Consider the following 15996-nt stretch of genomic DNA (forward strand, 5'->3'; position numbering starts at 1 on the left):
CCCATCAAGACCTCATTTTGTAAGGTTAGATCAGTTTCTTAAATATGAACTTCCTGCAAAACCAAAGACTACCTTTCACTTCACTTAGTTCATGCAATAACGTTAAATGATCTCATATGGATCTCGAATTCAAACCTTAACATCTGCAACCCCTTTCTCTTCAACTTTCCAATAATCTTCTTTGTCCACCCCCAAAAAAAAAAACAAAAAAAAAAAAAGAAAATAGTTCAGCTAAAGTCATACTAGGAAAATATGCACATAATGAGCTATTTTTCTCACCTCTATTTATCATCCAAACTAATACGAAACAAGGCCTCAGTTTGAAAGAATGAAAGAGTACCGCTAATTTTAAATTTTCTCTAGCACGTTAGGACTTATTATGTTACTGATGAAAAAGAGGTAAATCTTTAGGAGGATGAATCGTACAAATGGCCAGCTAGCTAACTATAAGTAGAAATTCTAAAGTGTATGACCGCGGGGGATTACTATGAAGAGCAAATTGAAAAGGACAAAAAACTAGAGTACATACTGTATAACCGGATTGACTTATCAGTTATCACCATGAAAAAGGGCTTGCTCCATGCAAAAATATCTCATTTTCCACACCTTTTAACCATTGACAAACCCGGTTGCATGTCTTTATGGCTTCTGCCTGAACATAATGTAAAAAAAATGGAACTTTAAAGCTTTTTCCACGGAGATGTATTCAGTATGTACTTAAGACATCATTTCAATTTTGAACAAGCTAAGCAAACCTTGTCTGCAAGGGGATCAAATGCCGCATAGAGTTCAAAATCCTGCGTGACCCAGCATAGTAAAACTGACAAATAAAATTAATCACATTAATTCTATAAAGGCTGTAAAATAGAAACTGCAAACTGATAACTTGTAATAAGCAATTGCTGTCAATTAACCAGAGAACATTAAGAAGGAGAACTATAGTGAGAGACACTCAAAAAGTTTTTTTTTTTTGTTTTGTCTGAGACCCCCAAGTGTCCTGTAGTCACATTGGGCTCCGACTAAATCCAAGTCAAGTTGGGCCGGAACCTTAAACGGAGAAAGATCTCTCATAGTTGTTTTCTCCATCCACAAGACTCAAACCCAAGAATTTGCTTAAGGGGCATCGAGCCCCTTACCATTTGTCTCAATAGACATTGGTACATCAAACGAAAAAATTAAATTTCATCTAGTTAGTTATAGTTCATAATAGACGTCAGCAAAATTAATGTGTGTGTGTGAGAGAGAGAGAGAGAGAGAGAGAGAGAGTTACCGTAGTTTTCATCTCTTTTGAACTGCGTTTTGTATGGTCCAATTCCTTTATCATGCATGGAAGCATACAGTCTTAGGTAAGCTCTATACAATCTGGACCAGGAAAAACCAGTTACCCTCCCAACTATCATAAAGCAAAATATACTATATCGATTCAACATGAAATAAGTACAAATTGAACTGGTACAGGTTCAACAGTTTTACCTTTTCTGTTGCTGATGATTGTTCGGTGGTGGTGAGAACTCTGAGGATACATATTGATCTAGATATATACTGCGATAAATGAAATGCCAAAGTCCAGCAGGACCACCAATGCCAACAAATGGTTCCCTAGGCCTCTCAGGAGAATCTGTTTGAAGTATTTGCTGGACTTGATGAGGTAATGGTCCAGATCGAGGCAATGGGGCAACATGCAAATCCTCAACTCGAATCCCACCATCTAGCAGTGATCTCCGAACTTCACTAAGAACATTGGACTTTAAGAGGACTGTTTCTATGCGTATCCTATAAAATTTCAGTCAAATTTCTCAATTGCCGAGAGGATCAAAATAAACATTTTATATTTCTATACAGAAGGCCTAGAGACAAGTAAATCTGGCTATATTTCCATTTTTTCAGATGGACATAAGTCAGCCTCAAGATATACAGTCAACTGTCATAAATAATAGGAAGGTTATACCCTAAGTTCACTAATATCATAATCAAACAAACATACAGTTTACCTGCAATCTTTAAGATGATAGAAGGCATCTGAACTAGTAGTAAGCAACATCAAGTATGTATCGACCTGACACAAGAAAGTAGAAGTTACCACAGCATTGCATGTAGAAGTTGCATAAAATTTAACATATTGCAAACCAAGTGTCACTCACATCAAGAAAATGCACATAAGCATGCAAAAATGCCAAAGGATTATATCTAGGCAAGCAAATTGGAGAAAATGATTCTGAGGTCCTACATAAAGCATGAAGAGATCATTCGTAAAAAGCCCACAAAATCATTAGCATCAATGAAACATTAAATCTGCTAGATATAGAAGGAAAAGAGGAAATAAATAAAAAATGCAAAGACTACACAAACTCAGGACTCAATTGTCTAAGTTCTGGATTATAAAGAAATTGTTTTCTGCCAACCAAATGTAGTTTTGGACTGTTAAGAACTATTTTTTATGTAATAAAAATGGTCACCAAAATAATAAAAGTGCTAGTAAGCATGTTAATTGCTTAAAATATGCAAAAAAATTCTAAACTGGAATTTCAATTTAGAATTCAATTAGCACATGAGGAATACTTGTAAGATAAGATAATGAAATCGAGGTTGTTTATTGTACAAAAAATGTTTAGCTAGAAATCTGCATAAAGCCCACCTCCTATCCAAGTCAAAAGGATCAACATTACTGATCCACACTCCCTACTAAGGAGGATTATCTAAGAGATGGTTCTGAAACATCATAAGTAATGTGTTTCTGAGGGCAAGTGCATTCAGATTCTCAGGAGTTGACTGATAGAAGGGGATTAAAGACCAGTTAAAAGTTTATTCCACTTACCTAAATGACTCTGATGACATCACAAAGTTTGAAAGTAGCAATATATCATCAGGATGAAGAGAGGCTTTTTGTGCACCAACAAGACTGATAACCTGAAATTGACCTTCTGAGTCATTAAAATGTTCTAAACGGTAAAACACTTCTTATGAAGTAACAGGGAAAGAAATAAGAACAAATACAATGCTGAAGCTTATTTTCGGGGCAAAATAAGAAAAAAGAGATGCCAGAGTTTTACCTTGTGTTTACACATTAGTATTGCAAATAACACCCCTGAATCAGCAACATCTTGCAATATGGCACCAGCAGCCTGCCTTGTTGCATAAGCAAGGGGTAGGCAGGTGTATGCATGAAGAAATGTAGCTGGGTTCCTAAGAAAAAAAAAAGAAAAGGTTAGAAGATACCATTCAGCTACTGTGGAGGAAAATGAAAGTAACACAAATGTGTAAATACAAACACATATTATCCTTGTTCTGAATGCATAATCAATATTTTCAACCAGGGATAGAATAGGACAAATTTTTAAACAACTAGAACTAATAGTCACGCAATTGACTCGGGGTCTAGTAGAGATTACAATAGTGCTTGTGCCGAAATTAGTTACGATAATAGTGAGACTGGAGTTGCAGTGCAAACTGCAGAGATATGTTTAGATAGCAAAAAACCTGTAACTATTAGTGATAATAGAAATTGAGCATTAAGGACACTGTTATTGCTACATTATTTTATGTATTTATTTTCCTATTTTCATTATTTTTGTACTTATTATATAATTATATAATCTTTTCATTAAATTAAATGAATATATAATTTGAAAAGAATATAGTTTAGAAACTTTTAAGTAAAAAATAGTAAAATTGGAAGGAAAATTGCAACCATAGGGATGAATTTTCACTGGACCCATGAGGGTCCAATCTTCAACTGAAGGTGCAACACGGTGAGAATATTCCCGCCATGTTACCCATGAGTTGTGTGGTGTGATTGAAGACCCAATCACGTGCACCAATGTAATCCAAATGCGGCCTTAAAATAAGTCAAAGTAGGTTTAAGCAAGAAAGCAAATGAGGGGGGTAGCAGGGTAGGATGGAGGCAGAAAGGGGAGCTCCAATATTTATCTGCAGGAAAAACCCAAAGAAACGCACCAACTGAAGGAGTGAATAAGGGAAGAAAAAACATCATCTGTTCCTCCAAGCAAATGTGTCATATCAAACTTAGGATTCTTCTCGAAGCTCCTATTTATGGACTTTGTTAAGATAAGTATCATCTGCATCCATTTGATAACCAATCAATAGTGACTGAGAGAAGTACTTTTGCGTGACCGTCATTAACAAATAATATAAGGGTAACCAAATAATAAAGCGTGAGAAATAAAGGGATCAAGGGAAATTCACAAGCCTTGAATAGGCAGCAGCAACTGAATTCATCAGTCAGGAACTAGAGATTTGCAAGGGTTATTGTACAAACTACCTGACCATAAATAAGCTCCAACTGTCCCTTTAGTGATTCAAAGGGCTCCTCGTTGCAGCTGATGCAAACTAAATAAATCGGTCCCTTTACAACGAAGACTACCTGAATGAAAATAATACATCACCCCATATTTTATTCAATTGATCAAACAAAAATGTTTGAATATATAAGCTTTAAGTTGGGCCAGTGTTCAGGCATTCTATTCCAAAAGAATAAGAAAAAAGTGAGAGTTTTGTGTGCTTTCTTGATGAAATCAACAGACAATTTTCATGTAAATGTGTGCCTATTTTCAACAACAATATCGTTTAGAATTTTTGCTTTCTTTTGCAGTCTTCGTGTGTAATAGAATTATTAGATTATTGAATATTTAGTTGCTTGTGAAATGCAATTTCAGTTGTCATAAGTTTCAAAAAAAAAACTTTCTGCTATCACGCCACGACATTCACTTTTCTTGCCAAAAACAATAACTCTCAAATAAAATGTCTTGAAAATAATTATTTTAGAGGATTAAAGTTCAACTATAAGGAAACTATCAATAAGATAATAAGATTAAGGTGAAATAGAAATTAAATTGAAGCTTTTCACTATTTTTTTCCTATGGTATTTGATATGTGAAAGGAACTCCAAAAGGTGCACTTAAAAACCTGAACTACTAAGCGAATGAGAAAGTAGTTTGAATGCAAGTAATCTAATAATAACTGATTCTAAAGCTAAAAAGCATAAATATCATCTCCAGAAATAGAAAATTTAGCCATGCAATACCTGGTGTTTTCCAGCCTTCACCAATTTGACACGGTCTCCCCTGAGAATCAATCAACGATACATTAAAACTCCTTCAAAGAACTGACATAAAAAGGGAGAAAGTAGCTGAAAATTTTGCATTTGATTAAGCAAAAGAATCATTTGTAAAATCTAAGTAAGCTAGATCCAGCCAAGTACCCATTCTCCATGAAGGAAATAATGGCTTGTAGTGTCGCAGAAAAACCAGCTAATTTGTGTTCATCTCCATATCTACAAGTTAAGTATACAAAAGAAACTGAAATAGGAATTATAAGCAAGCAGCCGCTAGTAATTCGCACATCATGCACCTTCCAGTGCTAGAATATTTAGGAACTATTAACGAACCTGGAATATATTGGTTTGCCAGAGTTACTCAAGATAAAGAAGTGTTTCTTCCTCTTTCTCCATGATATCGAAGCATCATCCTGCACTTATAAATCAGACATGGTTTATTATAGAAATAGCACTTGAAAATAGCTTCTTCTTTTTTTAAATAAATGCTGACAATGAAAGGCAAACAATAAAATCGTTGTTGATTAATTCAAAGCTTCCTATCTGTTTTCAATTCCAAAATCTAGTTCATAAATATGAACGGCAATGATTGGTGAATTTGGTTAAGAAAAAGCTAAACAAAAAAGTTTTCTCCACATTAACAAGGCCAACAAAAACAAAATGTTAATGAAATGGCTCACCTCGTCGACGCGGTGTTTACCGGGCACCCCAGAGGAGGGCTGAGAATCCGAGATACCTTCGAATGAGCTCTCGTTCCTCACTTCCTGGATCTCAATATCGTCAATATCACTCGCTGCATCAATCCTCGACACGCTGGTGGCGCTGGCGCTCCCTCTCTCACCGGCGTAACTGTAACTGTTTGGACTCGAAGGCCCTTCATCGGCAACCAATTCCTGATCCTCCACTCCTAATTGATCGTCGTCTTCGTCGCCGGTGCTTCTCTCCGGATTCAAGGATCCATTGGTGAATCCATCGCCATTTCCTCGATGACCGGGTTCGGATTGGATCGGTTCATCAGTCACTGATAATAAATCAAACCGTTGGTCCACAGCTTTGGGATCAGAATTAGGGCTTAGTTGGGTGGAGTCATCTAGAGATGAAGAAGATGAGACCGAATCCATTGATATTTAGCTTTACACACTCAGGAAATAAAATCAAAATAACTAGAAGCACTCTTTCAGCTACGCTGCCCGCCTTAAATTTCTTGTTTTGATTGCGCGGTTTTTTGTTGGTTGGTTGGTTTCTCCCCGACTGTTTTCCGCTTTGGTCATGAAAACCGATAGTCTAATAATTATATCAGGTAAACTAACAAAATAATCTTTTCTTTTTTTGAAATGTTACATTCTAATTATTGATGTTAATGTGTAAGGATAAGCTGATATCACCTATTAAATCATCATTTTAAATAAAAATTTTAGATTAAATTATACAATTAGTCTCCATATCTTTTTTAGCAATTTAAATTTTTTCTTTTATATTCTTTTAACTTTTCATTTTATTCTTTACTTTCTATTTTCTTCTACTTCTCCTCTATTTTCCTCCATTCTCCGTCTCTTTTAACATAAAAAAATTAAATTAAATTACTCAAAATGAAAAAAAATATAGAGACTAATTGTATAATTTATCCTTAAATTTTCATTTGAAATACATGTTAGGTTAGCTTATCATTATATCATTAACGACAATTAACGCTCAATGACTAAAATGTTACAATACGATAACGTAAGTGACTAAAACGAAACATTTTAAATATATGCGACTAAAATATAACCTGAGATAAACTAAACTAAGACAAACTAAAGTGACTATTTTGATGGTTTACCCATTATATTAAGGTTTTGTTTTATAATTAGAAAGAATTATAATTTTCTTGAGTTTTATAATTACCAATTATAATTTTTGAGAGGTGTTTAGTTGATAAAGTGTAATTATATAATAATTTTATATATGATGTTTAATAGTACAATTTGTAAAACATAATTTATATATTTTTAAATATTAATAACCATAAAAACTTGTTAGTATGAAAATAATATCGAAGCAAGTAACAAAATTAAAATCAAATCATTAGATGCATTATGATGGTCTAAAAAGTAGTTGATAATACAATTACTAGTAAAAATAACAAGAAAAATAAATCTCATATGTAATTTATCTAATTATTTTAGTGCATATTTATTACGTTATTTCTTCTTTAATATTTAACGTATATGCTTTATTATCATCGGTTAGTCCTTAACCGAGTTCACCACTGTAACACCCCTAACCCGTATCCGCTGCCAGAACAGGGTTTCGGAGCATTACTACCATTTACAGATCACTAAAAAAAATTTAAATACTTACCGATTCAATGCATCATATAAATAAATATATTACCATTCAATCAACAGTTTGATGAGTTGTATAAGCATCAAACAACAACATTGTTAGTATACTTGCACATATCTCATATAAATTCAACATCGATATATCTATTTTCTCGACATATCGCACTTGAGTTTAATAATAGTCTCAATTACATAATTTCCTTGTATCAACATATCAAAGATAATCATATATGTACATGTCATGAAACATATCATGCTCTTACCGTTTCTTCATAAGCATATATCATTCATTTCATTATATCAATATTTCATGCTCCATCATTTCCATATATTTTATGTATATTTATTAGGTAATAGCTTATATCAAACTTAACATAAATTATATTTCATGTACTTATACTTATTTCGTTTATCTATCTTCATAATTATTTCATATAACCATTCGTCATCCGCTACATATTACACGAATATCAATTGTTCAATGAGATGCTAGGCGTCTCCCATCCACGGTCTTATTTATCTTTGACATGATGCCATAGTGTCTTTCAACTATGGTCTTACTCATTTTTCGTCATGTTGCCATGGTATCTTTCAACCATGGTCTTGTTCATTTCATATCACGTTGCCATGGTATCTTTCAACCATGGTCTTACACATTCATATCGAGTTGCCATGGTATCTTTCAACCATGGTCTTACACATTTATATCGAGTTGCCATGGTATCTTTCAACCATGGTCTTACACATTTCATATCGAGAGCACACTCGCGAACCTCATCCTTGCGGCGGGATTACCGGTCAGGCTAAATCACGCAATATAAACTCATAGAGTATTGTCGGGATTACCGGTCAGGCTAAATCCTCGCAACGACAATTACTCTAATGAGCTTGGATCTGAATTACCAGTCCGAGCTAAATTCAGACCCTAATTCGGATTACCCGTCCGGCTAAATCCATTTTACACATATTATTCGGGAGGGCTATATCAGGATAGGGTCACCCGTCCGTGCTAGATCCTTTTTACCGTCAATTCCTTTTCAGAGATCCATCGAATTTTCCTTTCATTCAACCGAGATTTCTTCCCATTTTATCAAATATATCAATGTTTTATAAATTTTCATACAATGAACATTCAAATCATATTCACATCAATAACATACAATCTCAAGCATTTCAGAATATAATTCAAGTTACGAACTTACCTCATTGATTGCTCGTGTTTATTATTTCATTATTCGATATATTTTCTTTCCATGATCAAGTCTCGTATTTGTGTCGTCGGATCTTTATAAATAAATTTAATCATCATTTTCATTCATTTCATATTCTAATACATTTAATTAATGCTCTAGGCAAAATTACCATTTTGCCCCTAAACTTTAATTAATGACGATTTCATCCTTAGGGACAGGAAAGTAAAATTCTTGCAATTTAATCCTTATTTCCAACTATTATTCTCATATATATTGATAACAGTCCATGAATTCTATAAAATATCAAAATTTTCCATAATTTCAACACTTTTCAATTTAATCCCTAAAACATGTTTTCCCCCGATCTTGAACTAAATTGATAATTTCGTTAAATTTTTGTAATTTAAATAATAAAATAATCTATTTCATGCAATTTAGTCATTTCGACATTTTACAAAATTGCCCATAAAATTTTACTTTTATTCAATTTAGTCCCCGAGCCTAAAACATGCAAATTAGCCATGCTAGATGAATATTCATACATATTTTCCTCCTCCTCCTCTCCATTCCACATCCTTAATTTATATAACATACAACAAGTAACATTATCAATAATTTCACTATTTACTTATATGTACATTCAAAACTGTCCATTTGCGTCATAGTCACTAAATTATTTATATATTAAGCTACAGAACTCGAAATTAAGATCTGTTAATTTTTCCTGAAACTAGACTCACATGTATTCTTATCATAAAATTTTCAGAATTTTGGTTTAGCCAATTAGTACAGTTTATTCATTAAAGTCACCCCTGTTCTGCTGTCTGACAGTTCTGACCCTTCTTCACTAAAATTAGTTATCTCCTTTTACAGAATTCAAATGATGTTCTAGTTTGTTTCTAATAAAACTAGACTCATTCAGGATTCTATAAATATAAATTTAAGCCTCTAATTATTTTTCTTCATTTTTTATTATTTTTCAAAGTCTGAACAGGGAACCCAAATTCATTCTGACCTTGTCTCACAAAATTCATTATATATCAAAATTTACAAATTCATTGCTTACACTGTTTCTTCTATGAGAAACTAGACTCATTAAGATTTAATTCCATATTTTTTTTATCTTCTAATTCAATTTATAAAATTTATGGTGATTTTTCAAAGTTAGACTACTGCTGCTGTCCATAACTGTTTTAGTGCAAGATATTAATTACCATGTTATAACACCCTTATTTTCTTTTTCTACACCATTTCTCATCACTTTCTCTTATTTTCTCTTCACTAACATATCAAGAACATAGGACCTTATGTAATAAAACTCTACTATAACATTATTTCCATGATTTATCAACAATAACAAACTTAAAACATATTGAAATCTTGATGTACTTACCTTATTCTCTTGATACCAATCTTTAACTTGATTTTCTCTCTCCTCCAGCTTCTATTTCTTGAATCCAACTTGATATTTAACTCCCATGTTCTCCTTAACATTTTCTCTCTTGGTAGCTATGGAAATTCATTTGATTTTTGGGTGAAAATGGTGAATTTTTGGTAAAGGACCAAATTGTAAAGAAAGTAAAACTTTCTTTCTTCCTCTCTTTCTCTCATGTTAGTTTGCATGGAAAGGAATGATGATGAAAATTCTTCATCTTTCTTTCCTTATATACTAAATAAATAATAATAAAATAATATTAAATATCTCATAAAATATTAATAAAATAATATTTATTTAATTAATTAATTTAAAATATCATTAACATAATCATTACATTCTAGAATTCTCTCTCTTACTAATTGACCATTTTGCCCTCCATGATCTTTTAGAATTCCATCCTTGAGTCATCATTTAATTTGGTAAAATTGTAATTTAGTCCCTCATAGTTCTTCACTTATTCAATTTGGTCCTAATTCATCCATTTTCCTTAGTTTCCTTAAAATATTTACACTATTGGTCCTTCAACTTTTTCATATTTACACTTTAACCCTTTAAGTCTTGAGTATTTACTCTTAGGCAACAAAACTTTTCTAACTTTTACAATTTAGTCCTTTCCTGAATCAAGATATCATAATTTACTTCCCAATGTTGCCATAACTCAAAACTTCCCTTTTTTATCACTTTATTTCCTTATTTTATTATATCAAGGATAATATATTACTGTAAAGATTTTCAGGATATTACAACCACATAATTAAAATTATCAAGATATCCTTCTTCTATGTACTCTTCGAAATATGAATCGTCTCAATTCAACCTATGGTTGAATTTATGAAATATACAATATACTAGTACAATTTAACATTGTTTTTTCATGCTATATTAAGTTGACGTTAATATAAGAAATATTTTTTTAGAACAATAAATGTCTTCTCAATTATATTTCGAAGCTTTGAATATCAAATTAAAGAGTTAGCGAGCTGTCTTAGTGCTTGTGTCTGCATAATTAACATCAACCTTATAATATTTTGGTTCATTCTCTAAATAGTCTGTAGCTTTAGTTATAAAAATTTATATAAATTTAATTTAGAGGAAGACTTATACTAGATTATATTCATTTTTATAATATGTAAAGTAATTAAAAATATATATAATTTATACTATACAACTTTTATAAATAAAGTTTTATAAGTTGTCCAATAATTTTCATATCACTTCTTATAAATAATATAATTTTTGTCATGACTTTAAAAATTAATTTTTTATAAATAATTTATGATTAAAAACTATAACATTTTTTTATGAATAATTTTATTATTTTTAAAATATATAGCATGGACTCATAAATAAGTTATGTTTGTACTTCTTGACTATAATTTTTATAAATCAATATATTAAACATTTTTACAACTTGTAAATTATTTTTATAAGAAACTTTTTGATAAAAAATTTAGAAATTTTTAAGATTTAATAATATAATTTTTTGCTGTAATTTTATAAAATGCAATTGCACAATTTATATTTATAATATAATTTTTAGGATTCATAATATAATAATTTTTTATCATAAGCATCCCAAACACTCATACATTTTCATACTTATAATATAATTTTATAAGTTGTATAAAAATACATTTTAAACTTGAATTGAGTGTAATTATCGTGTAATTGCTTCAATTCTCACCCTCCTTTATGAATTCAAAAGTGTAATTAGGGTACTCGATTACAACCAATCTGGTGAGACCCATCAATTACAATGGTTACACAAACATATCATCATTGTATAATTACAAGCAATTATACCGAATCCAATTACTAAATAACTTTTCAAACACTACCTATAATTTTTTTATAATTGTATTAGACGAAAACTTTTATATTAATCACTACTAACATGTCACATTAATATTAAACTAGAAATTCCATCTTACGAAAGTAAAACAATTTGTATTATAAAAATAAGGATAGTATCAAAATTATACCAATTTGTATTATAAAAATAAGGATAGTATCAAAATTATACATGAATTTTAATTCAATGTGCAATGTCATACATGAACTTTGATTTTGTGTATTTTTATACTGAAAATTTTGATTTAATTTAATTTTCACAAATTACTAATAACATTACCGAATTAGCATTATTTTACATTAATATATTGTATACACAAATAATTATATTAATATAATATGAAAATAAATGTTTGTATTCATTTTTAAATGTGTACAATTGAATCAAAATAGAAGTTTTATGTATACATATGAACCATAATTCAAGTTTCATGCAAAAAATTGCACCCAATGAAAGTTCATGTATCGGATTGCACATTGGACCAAAGTACAAGTACAAATTTAATATTTATCCCATAAAAATATTAAAACAAAGTTTTGATTGGAGTAGAAAATACTAAGTATCAATCTTAAAGTAAGCTTAATGTCCAATGTAAATGAATGTGCTTTATACCGCGTTCAATTGGAGATTAATTGATAAGTTGCTACTCTGCGTATGTGAAATTGTATGATGTCATGATATGAGTTGTAATGTTAACATTATAGATATTGAGAAGATATATTGAAGTGCATAGTGATGAGATTTGATAATAAAGATTTGTCTTATTAACAATACGGGGTAGAATTCAGATATAGTTGGCATGCCATAGGATTTATGTGTTTATCGATGGGAGCATTCTGTCACATCGTTGCAATTTATTTTGACACTTTGATGCAATTCATTTTTGCACTTCAATGCATATTTTGGCACTATGATGCATATTGTGGAGTGTTAAGGGATGTTGATGTATTAATGCTCAATCAACACTTATGTGCATATTGTGGAGTGTTAGGTGATTAATCCATGTACATGTCCTTTATTTCATATTAAGTTAATAGAGGCTAATTATGAATGTGATACGTGATCTCGCTATGAATATGATATAAAATTAATTATACATACGAAATGTGATTGCACTGATAACAAGAAAGATAATTGTGACATGAAACAATTAATAAGGTATAAGAAGCATTGTATGAAATATGATATTTGGATTGGTAATGAAAATTGATTGAGTAACATAATGATTCATGGATATGAAATGCATATAGGTATACGAGGTATTATGAAAAGTGACGACATTGGTATATATATATATAATACATTGTATAAGAGACTATTGTAAAGTTAAATTAATTATTCAAAGCAACACGGTGTAATGTAATTGCATGAAATGTTAAGTGTTAAATTGAAATTAGTGTACTAATATTAAAGGTTGTCAGAATGTTTAATTATTTAATGATTTAATGTTTTTATTTCGATTTATGTTGGTACGACTGAGCTCTTAATGCTTAGCGTGTGAATTTGTTTGATTTTGTGTGCAGATGATGCATAAGTTTTGTTGAGCTCATGTTCTATTAACAGCATACAAGACTCTTATCTTAGCTCAATCACAATTTGTAATACTCTTTTTGGTTCTAGTTGCGTAGTGGCATATACCTAAGTTAACAAGGAATAGTTAGAGTCTTATATGTTATCTTCAATTTGTTGGCTTTTGGTAACTTTGTAACCTAAGTTAAGTATGTTTTGATCGTGGTTGTGTATGTTTATGTATATATATCATGCCATGTTTGATGTATGAAATAGTTATACGATGGATGAACATTAGAATAATCAATATCTTAGGTGTTAAGTAAGCTAACATGATGGTTGAACTTGGTAATTCTTGTGACATGTATATGTTCACTAGGTTTATAGGTGTTCTATTGCATATTTTGTACGTTTTGAACTTGGTTTTGAGTCCCATGAGTTAATATTTTGATAATATATAGTCACAAGTTAAAATTGATGAATTATGAGGTTAATTTTAGGCTTAGTCATAATTGTATCAGTCATGGAGCCAATTCAATTGTAATAACTCTGGTAGAATCTAAACATCTGTAATACCAAGGATTTGTATCCTTACAAGTCCCTACTCGTATCGATACATCTACACCAAATAAGACTTCCTCCCATGTATTACACTATTTTAACCCCAAAGACTCGTACTTTGTCCCAAGTGCCTTTGGACACTTACAAATAGTTTCAAAATATTTTCAACTTGATTTTAAAGTATTAAGATTGAAATGATTTTATAAAAAATATTTTTAACTTGATTTTCTAGTGAGTACCTTGCATGATTATATTTAGAGTTTCTTTAACAATGAATGTAATATTTAGCATTCGGATCGAGATATGAAGTGTAACATAATTAATAAAATTAAATGAAAGAGAGATGAAATTAGTTATTGCTCAATTGCTACAAATTATGTATATAATTTTGAATTTATAACAATTCTTATTATAACTTTCGTATACATATAAATTTTATACTCTTCGCCTGAGAATTTAAAGAATTAATTTTAAATTTATTTTAATTATAGCAAAAATTATCATTTTAACATTTCATCAAAACAAATTCAACATTACACTTATATAACTATGTTAAATTATATAAACATATAAAATAAATTGAAATATAATAAAAATATGCCGCGAGACTATTAAAATTCAACACGTGCCATAAAAGATTACAAGAAAATGAAATGAAAATATGGATTTTTTTTTTACTTTCCAATATAATGTTTAACATGGGCATTGTAACTTTCAATCTTAAATTTTATAACAATGCTAAATATTCAGAAATTAAACTATATTTTTCCACAACACTTCCTTCTAGTATTTTTTAAAATATTTTTTCCTAAATGCAACCATTTAAAAGCTTCTACACTACATCAATAATACCAAATTAGCCCTAACTATTTTGATTGAAAAGAAAATGATATAATATGGAATTAAATAAATATTTAAAATTATATTAAATTGTTTATGTTTAAAATATTTTTTAAAAATAATATAAACCAACCTAAACAATTTTGGATATCTACTTCACGAAATCAAAATATCTATTTATGGTGTTGATATTTCTAAAAAAAAAAAAAAAAAAAGGCATTGATATCACCTAGTCCAAGCCTTATATATAAAGTGGAACCCAATTGAGGATAAGCCCAAACATCGAAGTCTCACCTATTGCACAGCCCTATACCTGAAATTACATATATACCCATCAGATTTCGATTTTCCCGAGTTCACTGAAGGTTAAATCGGGCAATAAATCAAAGAAGCTGAAAACCCTAGCTTTATTACTCCACCCTTTTATATTCTTCAATTTCTGAAAACCCTAATCCTCCTTTTCTCCTCTATCAAAGAGTAAGCCCAACAATGCCGCCCAAGTTTGACCCAACACAAGTCGTCGATGTGTTCGTCCGCGTCACCGGCGGCGAAGTCGGAGCTGCTAGTTCCCTCGCTCCGAAGATCGGTCCACTCGGTTTATCTCCCAAAAAGATCGGTGAAGATATTGCCAAGGAAACCGCAAAGGAATGGAAGGGTCTCCGCGTGACCGTCAAGCTCACTGTTCAGAACCGTCAGGCGAAAGTCATGGTTGTCCCGTCGGCGGCGGCGCTGGTGATTAAGGCTTTGAAGGAGCCTGAAAGGGATAGGAAGAAGACCAAAAACATCAAGCATAATGGGAACATTGGCCTTGATGACGTCATCGAGATTGCTAAAGTAATGAGGCCAAGGTCGATGGCGAAGGACTTAAGAGGTACGGTGAAGGAGATTCTGGGCACCTGCGTCTCCGTGGGATGTACGGTTGATGGCAAAGACCCCAAGGATTTGCAGCAGGAAATCGACGATGGCGATGTCGATGTTCCCCTGGAGTGAGAATGCTTGTTTTCTTTTTTTCTTTTATTATCAATATTATTCTCCCGTTTTTACTTTCCTTTTTTTTTTTAATTTTTGTTTAGTTTTAATGTTTTGGACAATTTGCCGATTTTTGTTCACCAGAGGTTGTTTTTGAGGTCAAGTTAGACGATTTTAACATTTATGGATCCTCAAATCGCTCTATATGTGATGTTTTTTTACTTTGTTTCCTTAAA

The 15996-nt window shown here is 31.2% G+C and overlaps 2 protein-coding genes across 2 annotated transcripts; one reads left to right on the plus strand and one right to left on the minus strand.

Moving 5' to 3' along the window:
* Positions 1–50: 50 nt before the first annotated feature.
* Positions 51–6437, minus strand: LOC108468744 (vacuolar fusion protein MON1 homolog). The gene is made up of 15 exons (XM_017769603.2): positions 5752–6437; positions 5405–5484; positions 5219–5290; positions 5042–5081; positions 4280–4381; positions 3955–4076; positions 3051–3183; positions 2816–2907; positions 2142–2223; positions 1992–2056; positions 1474–1773; positions 1271–1362; positions 756–820; positions 530–652; positions 51–176 (listed from the first exon to the last, which is right to left on the minus strand). Exons 1-14 carry the CDS (start codon positions 6190–6192, stop codon positions 557–559), a joined length of 1782 nt encoding a protein of 593 aa, XP_017625092.2. The 5' UTR covers positions 6193–6437; the 3' UTR covers positions 51–176; positions 530–556.
* An 8631-nt stretch (positions 6438–15068) lies between these two features.
* Positions 15069–15996, plus strand: LOC108467594 (60S ribosomal protein L12-3). Its single transcript, XM_017768290.2, has one exon. The coding sequence runs from the start codon at positions 15281–15283 to the stop codon at positions 15779–15781; it is 501 nt and encodes a 166-aa protein (XP_017623779.1). The 5' UTR covers positions 15069–15280; the 3' UTR covers positions 15782–15996.

This window comes from Gossypium arboreum, chromosome 8 (genome assembly GCF_025698485.1).
Source record: "Gossypium arboreum isolate Shixiya-1 chromosome 8, ASM2569848v2, whole genome shotgun sequence".
Classification (NCBI taxonomy): domain Eukaryota; kingdom Viridiplantae; phylum Streptophyta; class Magnoliopsida; order Malvales; family Malvaceae; genus Gossypium; species Gossypium arboreum.